Source organism: Carcharhinus amblyrhynchos, chromosome 2 (assembly GCF_965287045.1).
Source record: "Carcharhinus amblyrhynchos chromosome 2, sCarAmb.v2.hapA, whole genome shotgun sequence".
NCBI classification, from domain to species: domain Eukaryota; kingdom Metazoa; phylum Chordata; class Chondrichthyes; order Carcharhiniformes; family Carcharhinidae; genus Carcharhinus; species Carcharhinus amblyrhynchos.
This window is the reverse complement of record NC_137325.1, coordinates 114865887-114887461: the sequence shown is the minus strand read 5'-3', so window position 1 is coordinate 114887461 and position 21575 is coordinate 114865887. Positions and strand designations below refer to the sequence as shown.

Here is a 21575-nt window from a genome sequence, read left to right as displayed (position 1 = left end):
AGAGAAAACCTACACAGACATGGGGAGAACGTACAGATGCGGCACAGACAGTGACCCAAGCCAGGAATCGACCTGGATCTCTGGCACTGTGAAACAGTAGTGCTAACCACTGTGCCATCCCACCATGTAAAAAATTACCCATAATTTACCATAAATTGATAATCTCACTCAGAAAAATGCTTAACTAAAAATTCATCTCATTGTTGTCACTGTGGGATCTCTTATGTCTAAAATGCAGCTGATTAAGAGTTAATACTAAGTGATTCAAAACAAATGCAAACAATTTACCATCTAATGCTGCATGGACATACATCTCTGCCTTTCATTGCAGCTACATACAAGTGGCTATGATCACAGAAACAGTTTCCCTGGACTCACAATCACCTGAAAAGTGAAAAATTACTAAACAAGAATGGGCCTTGAATTTGTTCTATGTGACAATATCATGCAAAGTGCTTACTGTATGAAAATCCTTTTGTCCTCTCTTTTTTGTTCAAAGCTTCCTGAGTTGTTTTTAACAGGCGCTGAGGGCGGCACAGTGGCACAGTGGTTAGCACTGCTGCCTCACAACGTCAAGGACCTGGGTTCAATCCGGCCTTGGGTCGCTGTCTGTGTGGAGTTTGCACGTTCTCCCCGTGTCTGCGTGGGTTTCCTCCAGGTGCTCCAGTTTCCTCCCACGCTTCAAAGATGTGCGGGTTAGGTGGATTGGCCATGTTAAATTGCCCCTTAGTGTCAGGGGAATTAGCAGGGTAATTATGGGGGGGGTATGGGGATAGCGTGGGATTGTTGTCAGCGCAGACTTGATGGGCTGAATGGCCTCCTTCTGCTCTGTAGGGTTCTATAGGTCTATGAAATTCCTGGCATTTAGCAGCTCAGCAGGAGGTGTTAATCCATTTGAAAGTTAAAATATAATTCAAAGAAAATACAAGGCACACTCCTGCTGTGTCAGTTAAGTAACAACATAATTATTACAAGATCTCTTCTATACGAAGGAATGGGTGAGTCACTCTTGTCATCTGGTGGAGGATTTTTAGTTGCTGAGACAGTCACTGAGGATAATTTATACAAACAGTAACTAAACCGAGTATTTTAATTCCTAGTGCAGCTAGGAAAAGGTTTTATAAGAAAGGTTTTGAAAATAAGAAATACTTTGTTAAATTGCGCAAGATACGATGGTCGGCACGGTGGCACAGTGGTCAGCACTGCTGCCTCACAGCGCCAGAGACCCGGGTTCAATTCCCGGCTTGTGTGGAATTTCCTGTCTGTGTGGAATTTGCATGTTCTCCCCATGTCTGCATGGGTTTCCTCTGGGTGCTCTGGTTTCCTCCCAAAGTCTGAAAGATGTGCTGGTTAAGTACATTGTCGCCTGTTGGGGTCAGAGTGTGGCAATTTGGGGAATTTCACAGTAACTTCATTGCAGTGTTACTACAAGCTTTACTTGTGACTAATAAATAAACTTTAACTTCAAACACTAAAATCTAACAAATGGATGAATTGAAATAACAGAGTAGTGAAAAAGCAGTAAAATGATGAGAGTGAAGTGCTACAAATTGTAATCGCTACTCACTACTGAGCCCATGAGTCATAAAGTCCTGTTTGCCGAAATATTCTTAAATAAGAAACAAAAATAACAGGCTGAGTTTTATCGACATTGAAGAAGTCTCGCTGCCGCACAATGGCAGCTGACCCTGTGGCGGTTCTCTGGCTGAAACCTGCTCGCTGACCACCACAGGGACGGTTGTCAAATTGAGTGTGGCGACCCCTCACCCCAGTCTACCAGCAGTTTCACATTGCCATTGCAAACGATGGCCAGTGTTGTGGCTGCAGGACGAGGAAAAGGGCACCTAGGGGTGAAGCACTCTCGCAGATGAGAAACATTTACTTGTAAGATACAAGGCAAGGCAGGTAGGCCTCCATGATCTGGGAGGAGGAAGGGGTTGTGCAGTCAGGTTCAAGTGGTGGCTATTGGTGTTGTGATGCTCCTCCTTAGGCCAGAAAGTTCTACTCCCATGAACTGACTAGGAGATCACCAGGGTTTACTTGCTAGACTCTCCAAGTGGCAGCAGACTCTTCCAATGCTGGCAAACTGTCAGCGGCGTGTGAAAGTGACCCTTCATTGGGCATATCTGTGGCTCAATTGGCAGTTTGATGAGCAGCAGAACTGCCGAGGTTCTCACCACTCTTCATTAACATGGTGGCAGGGAGATATCAGCTTCCCTTCTACTACCTTCCTTCACCATTTCACCAGTCCTTTTTCTCCCAGTTCATCTCCGTTAAAATTCAGCAATCATTTCAATGAGTTCAGCAATACCAAGTTTCTGCCAAAAGTATATTGAGATATTCATTGTCTTTTTATATAGAAAGACCATCTGGGCTCAGGCTGATGGGTTAGATTTTATCCGGCACCATATTCCCTGGCCTGTACCTTCCCAGAGCAAAAACTTAGTTGCCTACTCACCAACCTTATAACCAGCTTCCAAAATGCAAGTATTACACAGAGAGCCTTAACTGTTTCAGAGTGAGACTTCCACATCCATTGGGAGGAAGTCCAGCCCCAGAGAGCTGTCTGGCTGGCAGCTCTATAGTCCCAGCAATGCCAGGGTTGAGCAGTGGCCACTGCTGGGACTGCAACCAAACCCTGAGGGAAAGAAGCTATTGAAGCAAGGCTAAACTGCCGTTTTGGAAGACCAGGTTGGCAGGCCCCAGTGAGGGGGACTGAGAGGCTGGAGAGTAGGTCAAAGAGGAGGGGTCTCTCTGATGGGATTAGCTCTCCTTCCTGCCTCACAACAGTCCACACAAAGTGCCACATTCCCCAATCAGCGGAGGCAGGATGAGGCCCTAAAGGGGCCATTGATTGATCATCGGGGGGGGGTGATAATGATGTAGTTGTGATGTTACTGCACTAGTAATCCAGAGGTACAGGCTCTGCAAACATGGGTTCAAATCCCAACATGGAAGCTGGTGAAATTTAAATTCAATTAATAAATCTGAAATTATAAAGCTAGCCTCAGTAATGATGGCCGTGAAACTATGATTAATTGTTGTAAAAATGTAATTGATTCACTAATACCCTTCAAGGAAGGACATCTTTATCTGGTCTTGCCTACATCTGACCCACATCATTATGGTTGACTCTTAACTATGCTCTGAAATAACTGAAAGCCACTCAGTTCAAGGGAAATTAAGGATAGACAATAAATGTTGATCTTGCCAATTTTGCCATATTGCCAACAATGCAAAAAAAGGTATTGGTCTCTGCCCACATCCCCTCTTACCCTTTTGACCCTACTTCCTTTCATGTCCAACTCAGAATACGTTCTCCCAATTCAATTATATTCAGCTGTAGTTTCAAAATCCTTGGCCCTTCATTTACCAAACTTTCCTGCAACCACCTATTTGTTCAACCATGCCCTCACCTGCACCTTTAATGCCCTCATCTCCATGAAAGCCATTAGTCTCATAGGGGGCTGTGTCCCCTGGTCTGGCGCTTATCTCAGCTATCTTAACTCCAAAGAGTTGACAATGTTTGGAATTCTCTACCCCAGAGGTTTATGGACGGTCCATTGCTGAGATTTAAAATAGTATTTAAATATTACAAGTGAACCCAGGACAGAATTATCTGGGCTCACTTGCCTTTGTGGTCTTGTCGGGGAAGATTCTCTATGGCGAGGATCACATAATGGTCCCCATAATGGAGATCAGACGTGATATCTTTGTCAGTAGAACCGGAGGCCATTGAGGGCCCCCTGTGGACGTCAGGCAGAGAGAGCATGCCCCTTGGGCAGTGCCAACTCAGCACTGCCAGCCTGGTGCCCTGGCATTGCTAGCCTGGCACACAGGCAGTGCCAAAGGGACAGGGCCTGAGGGGGTGGAGAATTAGGAGGGTACCACTGCGCACTTTGCAACATCGATGGATGGGGGGGGGGTGGGGCGGGAATAAATCCAGACCGAGAGAGTGGTTGATGATTGGTCTGGGCGAGGGGGGCGGGGGAGGGGATGGATCCAGACAGGGGGGCTGATTGGTCACGGGACACCCGCCATAGTGAGGGGCAGATGATTGGCCATGGAGGCTGGCCATAGCTGGAGGAGGCAGTGACATGTTTCTGTGCTCACACAGCACAGAAATCTGCACAAATGCAATGGTGCCCTCTGCTGCTATCAGCCAGCCTTTGGGCTAAATAGGCCGTGCCCCCCTCTCCCCCAGCTGGCAGATTCCAAGTTTGGCTTAATTCTTTTGGCAAAGTCAGGGTTAGATTCGATATTAAGTCACCCAAAAAAAGGTGCAAATTTCTTCTGTTTTCACACTTGTTCAGGACTTAGAATTTTTTTGGTAAGATCACCCTCTATGAAGTTATATGTGGCTCAGTTTAAAACTTTGTATAATAATGTTCCTGTGAAGAGCCTGAAAATGTTTTATTATAATAAAAACACAAATCATTCATGTTGTGACAGCATTCTAAAAGTAATGAAACATCTGTTTATAGTCATATGGGTTACAAGGTCACTCCAACACTGGTACAAAGAAAGCCTATTCCCTATTCTATATCTTGTACTTAATTCAATACTTCATATACCATTACCTAATTAAAAATACACAATGATCGCAACACATGGAATTACAATTATTACAATAAAATCTTGGGTTGCAGGTAAGGAACAATAACAGACAGGAGATTTTGCAGAGATAGATATTCATACCTCTAGTACAAGCCAAAGCTGATCTCCATTCTTTGCATCCTTCTTGTAGTACATTCCATAGAATTTGACCACGTTTTCATGATCAGAGAGAGCTTGGAGGATGTTATACTCAGCCTCGATTTCTTCATCAATATCCTAACATCAAAAGTATACAAGATTAATGTAAAACTGAAAATCTTTAGTGTCAAGTCTGTTGGTTATCTCAATGTTTTTCAGTGTCTGATTTTATTTAGCATTTATCTAATGTCTAATTGTTGTGGCAATTTTGCATATTCAGAACAATGATGCAATATAGTGCATGCAATGTACAGCATTTAACAACCACTACATGTTTTAAACCACCATCTTTGTCTGTTTATAGAATCCCTAAAGTACAGAAGGAAGCCAATCGAGTCTGACAGGGCATCTTACCCAGGCCCAAACCCAATAGTTTTACTTAAATGTATTTAAAGCAGTAATCAGATTCTCACCGACTCTGGCAATTTCGTAATGTAAAACACCATTTCCTCAGATACTGAAGCAGTCCATGTTCAAATGCAACAAGATCTGGACAATGTTCAGATTTGGACTGACAAGTGGCAAGTAACATTTGTGCCACACAAATGTCAGGCAATGACTATCACCAGTAGAAAACACTCTAACCACTGCCCTTTGATATTCAATAGCGTTACCAATACTGAATCCCCCCACTGTCAACATCTTTGGGATTATCTTTGATCAGAAATTCAACTAGACTCACCACATAAACATAGTGGCTGTAAAAGCAGGCTAAAGGCAAGTAACTTACCCAGTCTGCAGGTGCAGCAGGTGATCAAGAAGGCGAATGGAATGTTGGCCTTTATAGCGAGGGGGATAGAATATAAAAGTAGGGAGGTCTTGCTGCAACTGTACAGGGCACTGGTGAGGCTGCAGCTGGAGCACTGTGTGCAGTTTTGGTCACTGCACTTGCGCAAGGATATATTGGCCTTGGAGGGAGTGCAGAGGAGGTTCACGAGGCTGATACCACAGATGAAGGGGTTGGACTATGAAGAGAAGCTAGGTCTGTACTCTTTGGAGTTTAGAAGGATGAGGGGGGATCTTATAGAGACGTATAAGATAATGAAAGGGATGGATAGGGTAGATGTAGAGAGATTCTTCCCGCTTAGAAAGGATAGCAGGATGAGAGGATACAGCCTCAAGATAAGGGGGGGGCGGGGTGCAGTTTAGATCAGAGTTGAGGAGGAACTTTTTCACTCAAAGGGTGGTGAATCTCTGGAATTTTCTGCCCATTGAAGTGGTGGAGGCTACCTCACTAAATATATTGAAGTCACGGGTAGATAGATTTTTGACAGACAAGGGAATTAAGGGTTATGGGGAGAAAGCGGGAAAGATCCACCAGATCAGCCATGATCTTATTGGATGGCGGGGCAGGCTCGAAGGGCTAGATGGCCTACTCCTGCTCCTATTTCTTATGTTCTTATGTACCTCCTGACTCCCCCAAAGCCTATCCACAATCTAAAAGGCACAAGTCAGGAGTGTGATGGAATACCTCCCAGTTGCCTGGATGGGTGCAGCTCCAACAACACTCAAGAAGCTTGACACCATCCAGGACAAAGCAGCCTGCTTGATTGGAAGTACATCTACACACATCCACTGCCTCCACCATCGACTCACAGTTGCAGCAGTGTGTACTATCTACAGGATGCACTGTAGCAATTCACCAAAGATCCTTAGACAGCACCTTCCAAACCACTTCCATCTAGAAGGTCAGCAGATACATGGGACCACCACCATCTACAAGCTCCCTTCCAAGCCACTCACCATCCTGACTTGGAAATAGATCACCATTCCTTTGCAGTTACTGGGTCAAAATCCTGGAATTCCCTCCCCCACAGCATTGTGGGTCAACCACAGCCCATGGACCACAGAGATTCAAGAAGACAGCTCACCACTACCTTCTCAAGGGCAACTAGGGATGGGCAATAAATGTGACACCCATGTCCCACAAATGAATAAAAAAAACAAGCATGGGCAAGTTGAGTACAGTCAATACTCTGCCTGTTGTAAACAGTTGAAAGGACGAGCTGTTTGATATGATCCATTGGGAGATACATTTTGTCAATGACCCAAAGAGTTGTCCGACTTGTAAATGCAGACATAAAATTTAGGGTTCAAGATTACCCAAGACAGGTGGTTAAAAACTCATAACTGATTTTAATGAAGCAGTTAATGAAGCAATAGTTCAGATAATTTAATTATTGTTGGTGAGATAAACAGGAAAAACATACAACCCCATGACAAGTGAGATTGGCTCACTGACTCCGGAGAAAATACAGTAAAAAGTCTGACAACACCAGGTTTTGGTCCAACCTATTTATTTGATAATATTCTCACTAGCTTTCGAGGGGACAGCCTCTTCGTCTGTGCTTTATATGCTCTGTCTGAGGCCAGAACTCTCCATTCACCTGACGAAGAGGCTGTCCCCTCGAAAGCTAGTGAGAATATTATCAAATAAATAGGTTGGACCAAAACCTGGTGTTGTCAGACTTTTTACTGTGTTTACGCCAGTCCAACGCCGGCATACCCACATCCAGAGAAAATCACATAGTTGGTACAGAATAGGGTAAATTTTCCACCTGAACACTCACAGGTGGGATGGAAAATTTGACAAACCATTTAAAGGTCCGTGGACCTTGGGCAAGAATTTCCCGTCTCAGGGCATGACCAGAAATTAATGTGTTGATCTCAGCAGCTTGCGATAAAGCATTCTGCTCTCTAGCCAATGTGTTAGGGAATTCTTATCCCTATCGCCTTCCTCCATGTCCTTTGGCCCATCTTCCAGCTTAAGAAGGTGGCTACCTAATGAGAACTGCCCCCTGTCTCTGACCACACACTGTTGCATTTTATTTCAAGGGGCTGGTGGTTTGCCCTAAGTCAATCATTTGTTTGAATATTTCTAACCAATGGATACAGGTCAAGTACCTAAGATGTCAGGATGGTCACCTTACCCTTGTCCATCAGCTTGAGGTCATTTTTTAGTTTACTTCATGCTGAGGGCTATATGCCAACCCTTACTATGTATAGATAAAAGGGTGCACCATCCAATGGACTTAGGAGTGTCAATATGGAAATCTGAACCAAGAGACCTCAACATTTCTGGAAACTGGAAACTGCAGATCACCTCACTCAGTGCTATCCCTTACCCTTCTGAAGGATTAATTACTAGGCCATGAGTGTATATAATTAAAACAACAGATTTTGCATGGATTTGTAAGACTCTCCAACTCACTTTTATGCATCTTGCAAATAATTTTTATAAAGAAAGTGTTCTTTCTAGCTATCCTTCAAATGTCCTAACTCGATCCCTTTCACTTTAGGTGGCATAGTGACACAGTGGTTAGCTCTGCTGCCTCACAGAACCAGGAACCCAGGTTCGATTCCTGGCTTGGTTCACTGTCTGTGTGGAATCCATACATTATTCCCATGTCTGTGTGGATTTCCTCTGGGTGCTCCAGTTTCCTCCTATGGTCCGAAAGACGTGCTGGTTAGGTGCATTGGCCATGCTAAGTTCTCCCTCAGTGTACCCGAACAGGTGCCGGAATGTGGTGACTAGGGGATTTTCACAGTAACTTCGTTGCAGTGTTAATGTAAGCCTATTTGTGACAATCATACTTCAAAAAAACTTCAATTTTATTACCTGTGACCCCCATCTTGATTGGTTTAAAGTCAGTTTCTCTCTGGAATATGTGTCTATGCCTTGATTATTTAAGTGTTTTTGTACTCTACAGGCCAGATCACCCATTTCCTGCTGTCCTGATTATCAGGTAACTGGCCGTGGCTGGGATACGTTCGTCTGTGCAGCTTTGTCTCACTTCTAACAAATTGCTTCTGCATACACACACCAATATCCCAACTCCTCTAATCATCTGTCAGAATTGCACATTCGTAAGTCATCTTCACATGTTTCCCCACCAGTTGGATGTTGTCTTCATTGAGTGTTTTCTTAAGAACAACTTTAATGGCACGCATCAGCCCATGACTTTGCTGGTTAGGTGCATTGGCCATGCTAAATGCTCCCTCAGTGTGCCCGAACAGGCGCCGGATTGTGGCCACTGTGGGATTTTCACATAAGACCTAAGCGCAGGAGTAGGCCATCCAGCTCTTCGAGCCTGCCATGCCATTTGGTAAGATCGTGGATCATCTGATTGTGGTTTCAACTCCACCTTCCTCACTCCCCCGCCCCCTAAATGCTTTATCAAAACATAATCACTATAATTTGGGGATGATGGAGAATCAGAGAGACCAAACAAGAGTTGGGACAAGGTGATCAATAGTTCATTGAATGATATAACTACACATTGCTGATGACAAGTTAAATGTAGGTCATTACATCTTTACAGCAATGACCAAAAGCACAGCATTCAGGAGGCATCATCAGAGAATAATATAAGAACATAAGAACATAAGAAATAGGAGCAGGAGTAGGCCATCTGGCCCTTCGAGCCTGCCCCACCATTCAATAAGATCATGGCTGATCTGAAGTGGATCAGCTCCACTTTCCCGCTTTCTCCCCATAACCCTTAATTCCTCTGTCTATCAGAAACCTGGTTAATGACCAACAACCCACTTACACCAGTGAAACTGAGGTGAGAGTTAAATTAAATGATATCTGAAAAGTTAAGTCTGAAGTTTGGAGAGCAGAGAGGCACTGACAACACTTTCTGGATGTCCACATTTAGCTGCTCATATGCAGTTCCCAAAATTTGAGGTCAGCTTCATAAGAACATAAGAACATAAGAAGTAGGAGCAGGAGTAGGCCATCTAGCCCTTCAAGCCTGCCCCGCCATTCAATAAGATCATGGCTGATCTGAAGTGGCTCAGTTCCACTTTCCCGCTTTCTCCCCATAACCCTCAATTCCCTTGCCTACCAAAAACCTATCGACCCGTGACTTAAATATATTTAGCGAGGTAGCCTCCACCACTTCAATGGGCAGAGAATTCCAGAGATTCACCACCCTTTGAGTGAAGAAGTTCCTCCTCAACTCCGTTCTAAATTGCCCCCGCCCCCTTATCTTGAGGCTGTGCCCTCTAGTCCTGCTGTCCTTTCTGAGCAGGAAGAATCTCTCTACCTCTACCCTATCCATCCCCTTCATTATCTTATACGTCTCCATAAGATCCCCCCTCATCCTTCTAAACGTATACAGACCCAGTCTATTTAGTCTCTCTTCATAGTCCAACCCCCTCATCTCCAGTATCAGCCTAGTGAACCTCCTCTGCACTCCCTCCAAGGCCAAAATACCCTTGCGCAAGTGCAGCAACCAAAACTGCACACAGTACTCCAGCTGCGGCCTCACCAGTGCCCTGTACAGTTGCAGCAAGACCTCCCTGCTTTTATATTCTATCCCCCTCGCTATAAAGGCCAGCATCCCATTCGCCTTCTTGATCATGAATATTGATATTTAGGAAACAAAAGAACTCTGTGATGCCTTCCTGACATAGCCTGCCTTGTATGCTTATCATTCAGCTCTACAGAGCAGAGAAATAAAGGAATTCTATTTAAGAAATTCATTTCACCTATTCAAAAAGTTACTTTCTGAGTACTTTTGGAGACATCTGCAAAGATCTTCCACAGCAAAAACCAATCAAACATCACAATGTAGAAAAGGCTTTGATCGGAAAATCGGAAATATCTTCCTCGATATGCTATCCACCACTTTTCACTGTGTACTATTACATGTGACAATAATAAATCAAATCAAAAATTCAAACCAAAGATATTGTTGGAATCATAGAATCCTTACAGTGCAAAAGGAGGCCATTCAGCCCATTAAGTTGGCACCAACAACAATCCCATCCAGCCGTATCCCTGCAACACTATATATTTTTCCTGCTAATCCCTCTGACACTGAGGCACACTTACTTAGCATGGCCAATCGACTGAACACGCACTTTGAAGTGTGGGAGGAAACCACAGCACCCGGAGGAAACGCACATAGACACAGGGAGAATGTGCAAACTCCACACAGACAGTCACCCAAAGGCTAGAATTGAACCCATGTCCCTGACGCTGTGAGGCAGCAGTGCTAACCACTGTGTCATGACCCACAAACCCTGTTGTGTGGTTTATGATGCTAGTGGTGCTGGTTCCCTCGGAGGTGGCTTGGGGTCAGAAATTGTGGAAAAAGACAGGGGAGACAGTTGTCACACTCACCTGTCCTTACTGACGCACAATGTAACAGACTCCAAGTGGGTAATGAGATACTTGGTGATCTTAATGGTGGAAAATCTTGGTTGTCATTTCTTCATAAGTCATACCACTCCACTGTTACATCTTGAGACCAGTTTACATAACTGACTCTTCCATTTTTTTATTAGTGTTTAAAGCCTGCCAGTAGTTTCCATCCATTGACTCTGTCTACACTTCCCGCTGCCTCAGCAAAGCAGCCAGCATAATTAAGGCCCCCACGCACCCTGGACATTCTCTCTTCCACCTTCTTCCATCCGGAAAAAGATACAGAAGTCTGAAGACATTTACCAACCAGCTCAAGAACAGCTTCTTTCCTGCTGCCATCAGACTTTTGAAGGGACCTACCTCACATTAAAGTGATCTTCCTCTACACCCTAGCTATGACTGTAACACTACATTCTGCACTCTCTCCTTTCCTTCTCTACGAACGGTATGTTTTGTCGATATAGCATGCAAGAAACAATACTTTTCACTGTATGCTAATACATGTGGCAATAATAAATCAAAACAAATCTAAAGGGTAATAGTGAATGATACATAGACACGCTTTACCTTGGAGATAAATATGGAGCTCTAATATAATGGGATTCTCAGATCCAGAGTGATCTCAGTGTACTAATCTTACTTTCTAATGTTCAACAACAGACCTGTTGAGTGCCACACATGAAGAGTGGCAATCACTCATCTTTGGCTTGAAATTGTGATCCATGGGTTACCTGTCACTCTGAAAAATCACTATGGCCCCACATATCATTAAATGGATTTGCCATCAGTATCACTCTTGCTGATGATAAATCTCACTTCAAAAAACAGTTCTTCTGATGTTGACAGTTCTGTCAAAATTTATGGAGAAAGTTTTCTTTTGCTGCTGTCGCATTGAGAACATTGGGATTCATTCAAAATTCTGATAAACATCCATGACTCTATGGTACAAGTAGGCCTGGATTTTCCTTCTTATTACCAAAGAATTCCAGACAGTGGAGAGAGTAGAAAGAAAATGAAATATGGGGTTGTTTCCAGAACCCCCTCCCACATAAAATAGCTGTCAGTGTTTTCATTCTCCTACTCAGAGATTTCTGTGTTCACTCTGAGACAGCCCACCCAACCCTCAGATGTAAGTCTTGGCTTGGGCAAGATTTAATTTTCCCAAAGACTATTACAGAAATGGCATTATAAGTATCATATCAGTGTCCTACAGCTGGCAGAACATAATTAAGGCCAATTAAGGAGGCATCAAGACTGTGATAAATACTGAGCTTGTAGGAATCTTACTCAGCCTGGGAAGATGCCTATATTACTTTAACATCACTGCATATTTCCCACGGCTGAAAGAATTCCCTATTTCCATGTTCTTGTTTTGAAGTGCAGAATGACAGAGAGATGGAGGAAGAGCAGATTATGGTTTTCACCCATCTTCAAGGGTATTTGGCCAATCAGATCTCTGGCCCCTGCAGCGAGGGGGGGCGGTGGGGGGTGGTGGGAGGATGATTGGGTTCTCAAGAAGGGGCAGGTTGGAAAGTGTGGGGAAGGTGGAAGGGGGGGCGTACTCCAGAGGTCACTGAGCCTTAAGGGAAGGACACCCCTAGTCAGAAGGGGAATTTTGATGGAAGCAACTCCCTCTTTCCTGACAGAGATCTATCTTTGACTCTTTCTGGCCTTCTCCCACAGTTATTATCAGCCCAAAAATTGAGGCTGTTCATGAAACCTCCCTCAAGTGGCCATGGGGCAAGGACGGACTTCATATCTGAAGTATTGCCTGCCACAGTATAGAATTATTGTGTGGTTGGGGCAGGTGGAAATCCGGAGCGAAGCCCATCTTTGCAATTTCACCGTCCCCCTGCCTAAAAAAATCACCAATGGAAGAGCATAAAATTCAGGTCATAGCCTTTACTATTTTTTCATCGCTGGTGGTATGCTATGTTAGGTGGATTGGCCTACTAAATTAGCAGGAGTAAATACATGAAGTTACGAGGATAGGGCCTGAGTGAGACTGTTGTCGGCCAGGCTCGATGGGCTGAATGGCCTCCTTCTGCATGGTAGAGATTCTATGATTCTATTCTATCTGCAATGCTTTCATCAAAGATGAATGAGTCAATGTAGAAAACTCCTGAGTCATACTGCAGCTCCTGACATAATAACATAAAAGCGTCAATACAATTTCAAAGTGAAATATCTTACAGACCAAGGGGGTCATGTGATAGCATGATGAAGTGGCAGCAAAAGAGGTCACATGCCAGGAGTGTGGGAGTTATCCGTGGCAGCGCAGGCAGAGCACAATTGTTCAAGTAGCTCTTGAGCTAGTGAATAAAGTGTTCTTTGTTATAAGTCCTTGCTGTCTCTGATTCGGAAACCCAACACATTTACATGGAGTCATGGGGCATGTAATATGGCCAATGTACCTATCCTGTGCATCTTTGGAGAAACCAGAGCACCCAGAGGAAACCCATGCAGACATGGGTGAATGTGTAAACTCAATCCCGAAGTTGGAATTGAACCCGGGTCCCTGGAACTGTGAGGCAGCAGTGCTAACCACTGTCATCATGCCGCCCCTTGGAAAAAGTTTGAGAAGAAGCAGTGTATTTACTGCGTTGGTGCATTGTCTGACAAGTCAAAAATGGTACAAGCCAACATCTTATTAAACTTAGCGGATCCCCAGGCCATAGAGATATTTGTTTGTTCTCCTAGTCAGAGGAGAAAGAAAAGAACCCTTAAGAACGTTTAAGACTATCTGTCTTTGAGTCAAAAATATAATCCTCAACAAATCAAAAAGCAGATGAATCAACAAAATCTTACACAGCCACCCTGAAAACATTGGCAAAGTACTGTGTGTTTTGAACTCTTAAGACTTTGAACCAAGAAGGGGTCAAAGAGTTTGTGAAATTATCAGCAATTTTGTTTGCAAACAACGGCTGAGAGGAAGATCTAACATTACAGGCAATTGATCCCTGCGGCACTCCACTAGTCACCAACCGCCAATCAGAACAGCACCCATTGATACCAACTCTCTGTCTCCTATTAGACAACCAATCCTCTATCCACGCTAACACCTTACCCCCAACTCCATGCCCCCTAACCTTCTGAAGCAACCTTTTGTGCGGCACCTTATCAAATGCCTTTTGAAAATCGAGAAACACCACATCCACCGGTTCCCCTCTGTCTACCGTACTTGTCATATCCTCATAGAAATCCAATAAATTTGTCAAACACGACTTTCCCTTAATGAATCCGTGCTGTGTCTGCTCTATCAAACAATTCTTCTCAAGGTGCCTCGCTATTTCTTCTTTGATGATGGAGTCAAGCATTTTTCCAACAACAGACGTTAAACTAACCGGCCTATCTTATAAAGGTCTATAAAATAATGAGGAGCATAGATCAACTAGGTAGTCAATATCTTTTCCCAGAGGTAGAGGAGTTTAAAACTAGGTTTAAGGTGAGAGGGGAGAGATATAAAAGGGTCCTGAGGAGCAATTTTTTTCACACATTTTTTCAGAGGGTGGTGAGTGTCTGGAACAAGCTGCCAGTGGTAGTAGTAGAGGCGGGTACAATTTTGTCTTTTAAAAAGCATTTAGACAGTTACATGGTAAGATGGGTAGAGGGAATATGGGCCAAATGCGGGCAACTGGGACTAGCTTCGGGGTTAAAATAGGGGCGGCATGGACAAATTAGGCCAAAGGGTCAGGTTCCATACTGTAAACCTCTATGACTCTATTTAAAAGCAGAATACAGTACCCAAGCAGACCTCGTGGCTTATGGCAGACAAACCATCTGCACTGAAGGTTTGACTACCCGACCTATACCATAGGCAACCCCCGCCACCACCGCTCCCAACCGCGCCCCCCCCGCCCCCCCCGCCCCCAAAAACCAGATTCTGCTTCAGAGTCAACACAGCAAGTCCTGCTCCTATGAAACATGCTGATAGAATGTTCCACGTCATCCACACTAAGGACACCAGCTAAAGAAAGACCAGAAAGACTTCAGCACCACCAACCAGCATAACCACATGCTCAGGGTGCTAGAGCAAAGCGAAAACGTGTTTCCAGTACTTTATTACCATCTTGCCTGGCTTTTGAGTCTGATCTTTCTACTAGAAGAACGGGGCGAGAAGAAAAGAAAGAGACGTGATGGGCTATGCATCAGCTGCAACTGCTTAACCCACACCTCACCGTGTATGTAAACAGTTAGGCATTGTTAGCTTGCTCAATTTGTACATAATCTGTACATTGTTTCTTATTGCATCGCATACCACGCGTAATCCAACTAAATATGGAAGATGTAGACCCAGTGACAATGTAATAACTTGATGATATGGCTACTAAAAGCATGTCAGGACATGGGAGTTATCTCCAGCAGCATGGGCAGAGCACGAGTGTTGAAGTAGCTGCTGAGCGAGTGAATAAACTACACCTAGTAATAAGTCCTTGCTGCCTGTGATTCAGGAACCCACAACATTCACAATTTTTGCATTAAGTCCTACTTTTATTGTCTAATTTCAGGCAATGTTGCCTATAAATCAATGTCAAATCATTATATTTCAGGATAACTGAAACAAATGAAAATAAATGTTAAAATGGCATCACTCAAGACAGACTGTGGCGAAATGGAATGAATAGTAATGATGTGATATCTAGTTGCGAACACGTTGATCAGAAGGTTTTGTTCTTTTGTGAAAAGGCAGGCACAGCACAGACTGTAAATCCAGGAGACAATCAGGCTGTCATCAGCGCCCTGATCTTTCTTTCTTGTTCTCACTACTCTATGTGTGTTCGATCCATCATTACACATGAACTCAAAGTGATAGGGACAATGCTATGCCCAATTATATTTGGAAAGGCTTTGTAAAATGTAAAGAACATAGCGCGTGGCAACCATATTTACTCACATGGATTGGATCCAGAATCTTAACAGCAGCCTTGCTGTCATTTTTTTTGTTTCGTACTTTGAAGACTTTGCCATAGGTCCCTTTGCCAATGGTTTCAATAATCTCCCATGTATCCGAGGGATCAGGGAAGCTGTCAAAGGTGATTGTTTTTCCAGTTAATGGGAACATCCCTAAAAGTGATCCCCTGAGAAACAATGATAAAGAAACAATAAATACATTTGGCACTTGTTAACATTCAGAGCCCACAAACAAAATCTTATTTTTACCAAAGCACAACAATCTTGGATAGAAATTCAAATGACTTTAATGAAGGTTCTCTTTCTATCCTCTTCTAGTCATCTTGTTTATAAATTTACAGAAGGGTTTGTTACAGGCCAAGCTTATTCCAAACATTTTTCTGCTGAGGTAAAAGGGCCATAAGCCAGTAAAAGATTCCTATGATCAGTTATCGGTGTCCTCATCTGTTTGTCGAAAGTGGATAGCATGAAATGGAATGAATAAGAATCCCAGGTTGTGGTATATAAATACCAGAAATCACATTTGGTGATCATCACAATCTTCTCTTCTCTTTGGAAAACTTGCATTAATATCATGCCATTCACACTGGGGAGGCGATCGCCAAGTTGTATTATCGCTAGATTATTAAGCCAGAAACTCAACTAATGTTTTGGGAACGCGGGTTTGAATCCTGCCACAGCAGATGATGGAACTTGAATTCAACAAAAATGATCTGGAATTAAAAGTCCACAGATGACATTGAAACAATTGTCGGAAAAACCCATCTGGTTCACTAATGTTCTTCAGGGAAGGAAATCTGCCCTCCTTACCTGGTCTGGCTTACATGTGACTCCAGAGCCACAGCAATGTGATTGACTCTCAACTGCCTTCCAAGGGCAACAGGGATGGACAATGCATGCTAGCCAGTCAGCGACACCCATGTCCCAGAATTATTTTAAAAAAACTCACTAACTTTGCAAAGCATTTCAAATGCAATGAAATATTTTTGAGATGTGCTTTTAAAGGTGGAAATTACCATTCTATCAGACAAATGAATACAAAGGTAAAGCTTTAATCAGGTTTATTTATTGGTGTAAAAACACACAGGAGCAATGGAACACAGCAAGATACATTAGGGATGCAGTATTAGCAGTATTAGTAATACCAGCACTCCTGCATAATCATGAAACAAAATGAATGGAGTTAAAATGACAGGATGTGTGCTACATTTTCCATAAACGCTTAAAGGAGAAAAACTTCTGTTATACAGGGAAAAGGACAGAGTTGTTCTTCAAAAGAATTGGGACAGACATGATGGGGTGAATGGTCACCTCCTAGGGCACTATGGTGGCACAGTGGTTAGTACTGTTGCCTCACAACACCAGGGACCCAGGTCCGACTTCCGGCTTGGGTCACTTGTCTGTGTGGATACTGCACATTCTCCCCATGTCTGTGTGGATTTCCTCCAGGTGCTCAGGTTTCCATCCACAATGCGAAAGACACGAAGGTTAGGTGCATTGGCCATGCTAAATTCTCCCTCAGTGTATCCGCACAGGTGCCAGAGCGTGGTAACTAGGGGATTTTCACAGTAACTTCATTGTAATGTTAAGGTAAGCCGACTTGTGACACTCATAAATAAACTTTACAGCTTTAACTGTGTCATACTATAGTATGTATTCTCTGAGATGCAGAAGCACAGGTCTGAGCCCATTACAGTAAATAACTAAAAACACAGGTAACATAAGAACATGCAATACCAAGGTTAAAATATCCTTCTTAAAACATATTCCTTAGGTTGATAATTTTCAGAACATGTGGATGAAGCAATCTTTTATAGACCATAATAAAGCACTGTTTTACGTGGATAATGTTGTTAGATCTCTTCCCAGAATCGAAAATAAAGCAAGCTGCCCACTGATTTATATCTTGCGTGTATTTTCATAGAGAAAAAAGACAGATTGGATGAGTTACATTTATCAGGACAAAACCGCGTCCATTCCATGAGCCTGTGTCTTCTCTACCAACGTCACTAAAAACACAGCATTACATTATTGTTTGGAGGATACTGTTATGCACTAATTGGTTGTTGTGTTTTCTACAGCAGTTATTGGCTGAAAAAAACCTTCACAGAGACAAAGCCCCCATCTAAATTATAATACTAAAGAATACTCAAAATATGAAAATGCTGCATGTTGTAATAATGCTGTTAACACAACAGGTAATTTCTTAGAGTAGCAATTTGACAACTATTTCACTGATGTAGGCAGCAATGAAACAGACAACACAAACCAGAGATAAAGGATATGTGTGCCTTTACTAATATAGTATCCCTACAGTGTCGAATAGGCCATTCGGCCCATCAAGCATGCACCATCAACAATCCCACTCAGCCCTGTAACTCCACATATTTACCTTGCTAATCCCCTCATTTTAAGGGTCAATTTAGCATGGTCAATGCAGCTAACCTGGATATCTTTGGACTGTGGGAGAAAACCGGAGCATCTGGAGAAAATCCGCACAAACACGGGGAGAACATGCAAACTCAACACAGACAGTGATCCTAGGCTGGAATTGAATCTGGGTCCCTGAGGCTGTAAGGCAGCAGGGCTAACCACTGTGCCACCATGCTGCCCCTGTCTATGCACACTTACTGAACAACTTTTAATATGGTTATAGATTGGCTGTTAGTGCCATAAGTATTGTATCGAATCAGATCACAGACCTCATCAAATATCCATCACAACCAAAAGAGACTTTGATCAAATCATAGAATCCTAGTCCAGTAGAAGGCCATTTGGCCCATTGAGTCTTCACCAACAACAACCCTACCCAGGCTCTATTTCCATAACCCCATGCATTTACATTAGCTAATCTGCCTGGTACTAAGGGGCAATTTTAGCACAGCCAATTCACTTAACCCCACATCTTTGGGTGGTTAATCATGATTAATGGCACAATTACCCTATTTAGAAGTCCAAAAGGATCAAAGCAGGTTACAATTTTAATTTTAAAAAATAACTTTTGCATAAACATACACATTTTCTTCCCACCAATTTCTTCATAGAGTACTCACTGCAACATAGGAAAGATGTAGAAGCTATTGAAAGGGTGCAGAGGAGATTTACAAGGATGTTGCCTGGACTGGGAGGCATGCCTTATGAAGTTAGGTTGAGGGAGCTGGGACTCTTTTCCCTGGAGAGACGAAGGTTGAGAGGCGACCTGATAGAAGTTTACAAAATGTTGAAAGGAATGGATAGGGTGGACTCTCAGAGGCTATTTCCCCGGGTTGAAATGGTCGCTACGAGAGGACACAGATTTAAGGTGCGGGGAGGGAGGTTCAGAAGTGATGTTAGGGGTAAGTTTTTCACTCAGAGGGTGGTGAGTGAATGGAATCGGCTGCCGTCAGTGGTGGTGGAGGCGAACTCGCTGGGGTCTTTTAAAAGACTTCTGGATGAGTATATGGGGTTTAATGAGATTGAGGGTTATAGATAGGTCTGTAGGTTGGTAGGTGATGTGATCGGCGCAACTTGCGGGCCGAAGGGCCTGTTTGTGCTGTAGTGTTCTATGTTCTATGTTCTATGACGTTCTCCAAAATATCCTTCAGGCCCGTAGGTCAAACTAACAGCTTTTCACAACTCCAAGAATCAAACCAACAAGATATAACAGAGAAAGGTAGAAATACTCAAGCATTCAGGCAGCGTTATATTTGTACTTATTCACATTGAATGTATTCTCATGTTACAGCTGCAACTGACCTTCTGAACTCCCCTCCCCCACAACTAACCCCTCCCTACAGCAAAACTCCCATTGAAAATCATGGCAGCCAAGATGATCATCACTGCAAAGGAAGTCAATGTAGTGGTGTGCCACCCCTCTTACGACACATCAGAATTTGTTCAGAAGAGAAGGTATTTATTGATAAAGAGAAATCAGGTACAGGGAATAGCAGCCAAAACCGCTATGGGACACAGTCCCAGTTCTTACATGCTTAATACGTGGCTGCTCGATGATTCTACATGAGAGAGGACTCAACCCTCCAGTGTGATTGGTCTCTCAAGCCAGGGGACCCTCTTCTGCTGTGCTGTCTGAAAGAAACAGAGGCCACAAACAACCACTACAGTCAAGTCTTTGGAGATTTCAGGTGGACATTCTGTCAGATGTCTGAGCAGCCCAACAGTACTGTTAATTGATATAAAGTGGCTGATTTTTTCCTTTATTCTTTCCTTCTCTTTCTCCTCCTTGTGTATTTCTCTTGCTTGTTAGAGAGATTATTTCATGGACCCCTTACAAAGTCTTGACAAACCTCCCTCAGACCCCAGTTTGCGCACCATTATCATCTAAACAACAATGAATATGCTTGACAAAATACTGCATTGGCTGTGTGAGCTACAAATACATGATCCTGAGAATGTCATTCAATGTTTATGCATGGCAACACGTCATACATGGAATGTAATTCAATGTTTATATAGTACATAATCAGAATGTAATTTAGAATCACAAACATTAATAATTTAAAGTGGAAGCATATCAGTGTAGCACCCTGTCCTATTGGTATGTAACTGTTCACTCCAACTAGTTCAGCAGTATTAATTAGCTGGTTACCCATACGGCCTGACATGTATGGTTTCTCAAATTATTTACTTACATCAGTAGTAGTATAAGATTAGCATTAGGAACAAAAGATCGGGCGATTTTTATGCTAGATCAATTGTATATTTCTGGGACCATCATGAAAAATTCAGCAAAGAAAAATAACAAGGACTGGAGACAACAAAGTGGCGTAACTGTAGTAGGCACTAATAAATCACTTAAATAAGGAGGGTGGCAGGGTGGCACAGTGGTTAACACCACTGCCTCACAGCGTCAGGGGCCTAGGTTCAATTCTGTCCTTGGGTGACTGTGTGGAGACTGTATGTTCTCCCCATGTCTGTGTGGGTTTCCTCTGGGTGCTCCAGTTCCCTCCCACATTCTAAAGATGTGTAGGTTCGGTTGATTGGTCATAATAAATTGCCCCTTCATTTCAGGGGGATTAGCAACATAAATTAACGGGGTTACGGCAATAAGGCCTAGGTGGAATTGTTGTCAGTGTAAGCTCAATGGGCCAAATGGTCTCCTTCAGCACTTGTAGGGATTTTATGACATTAGGAGAACTTTCATAACATCTGGGGCACTATGGACTGGATGAAACATGTACATCTAAGGAGGAGTTGGGGCTTGGTTGGAGCATCAAGGTGCTGTGCACTCACCCTACTGATATTAAAGGTAAAAGAACTCCCCAAACGTTTTAACCTCAATTACCTTTGTGTTAAAACTGATCTGATCATCATAGACAGTTTGTGATGACTGCAGCATCATTGCCTACCCTGCACCAGATTTGCAAGGCAGTCATGATCTTTTCAATCCTGCATAAAAGAGACATGTCCTGTCATAGAGGTTTACAACGTGGAAACCGGCCCTTCGGTCCAACTTGTCCATGCCGCCCTGTCTTTACTGCTGAGCTAGTCCAAATTCCCCGCATTTGGCCTATATCCCTCTATACCCTCTATGTTCTTGCATGTTACCAAAATAAAACTCAAATGTCAACCCTCACCCAGTCAGCCAAGTATTCCACCTAGAAACCACAGAAACCATAGAAAATTTACAGCTCAGAAACAGGCCTTATGGCCCTTCTTGTCTGTGCCAAACCATTTTTTGCCTAGTCCCACTGATATGCACTTGGACCATATCCCTCCACACCCCTCTCATCCATGTACCTGTCCAAGTTTTTCTTAA

The 21575-nt window shown here is 43.3% G+C and overlaps 1 protein-coding gene across 5 annotated transcripts in view; it reads right to left on the bottom strand.

The window, feature by feature from the left end:
* The window catches only part of myo3a (myosin IIIA), a 335886-nt gene that overhangs the window by 311567 nt on the left and 2744 nt on the right, over nucleotides 1-21575 (bottom strand). For all 5 annotated transcript variants that reach the window (XM_080211403.1, XM_080211422.1, XM_080211413.1 and 2 more), the window contains exons 2-3: nucleotides 15804-15987; nucleotides 4699-4833 (exon numbers count right to left, since the gene is read on the bottom strand). In XM_080211403.1, coding sequence (XP_080067529.1) covers nucleotides 4699-4833; nucleotides 15804-15987 — 319 coding nt within the window. The remainder of the gene's footprint in view (nucleotides 1-4698; nucleotides 4834-15803; nucleotides 15988-21575) is intronic.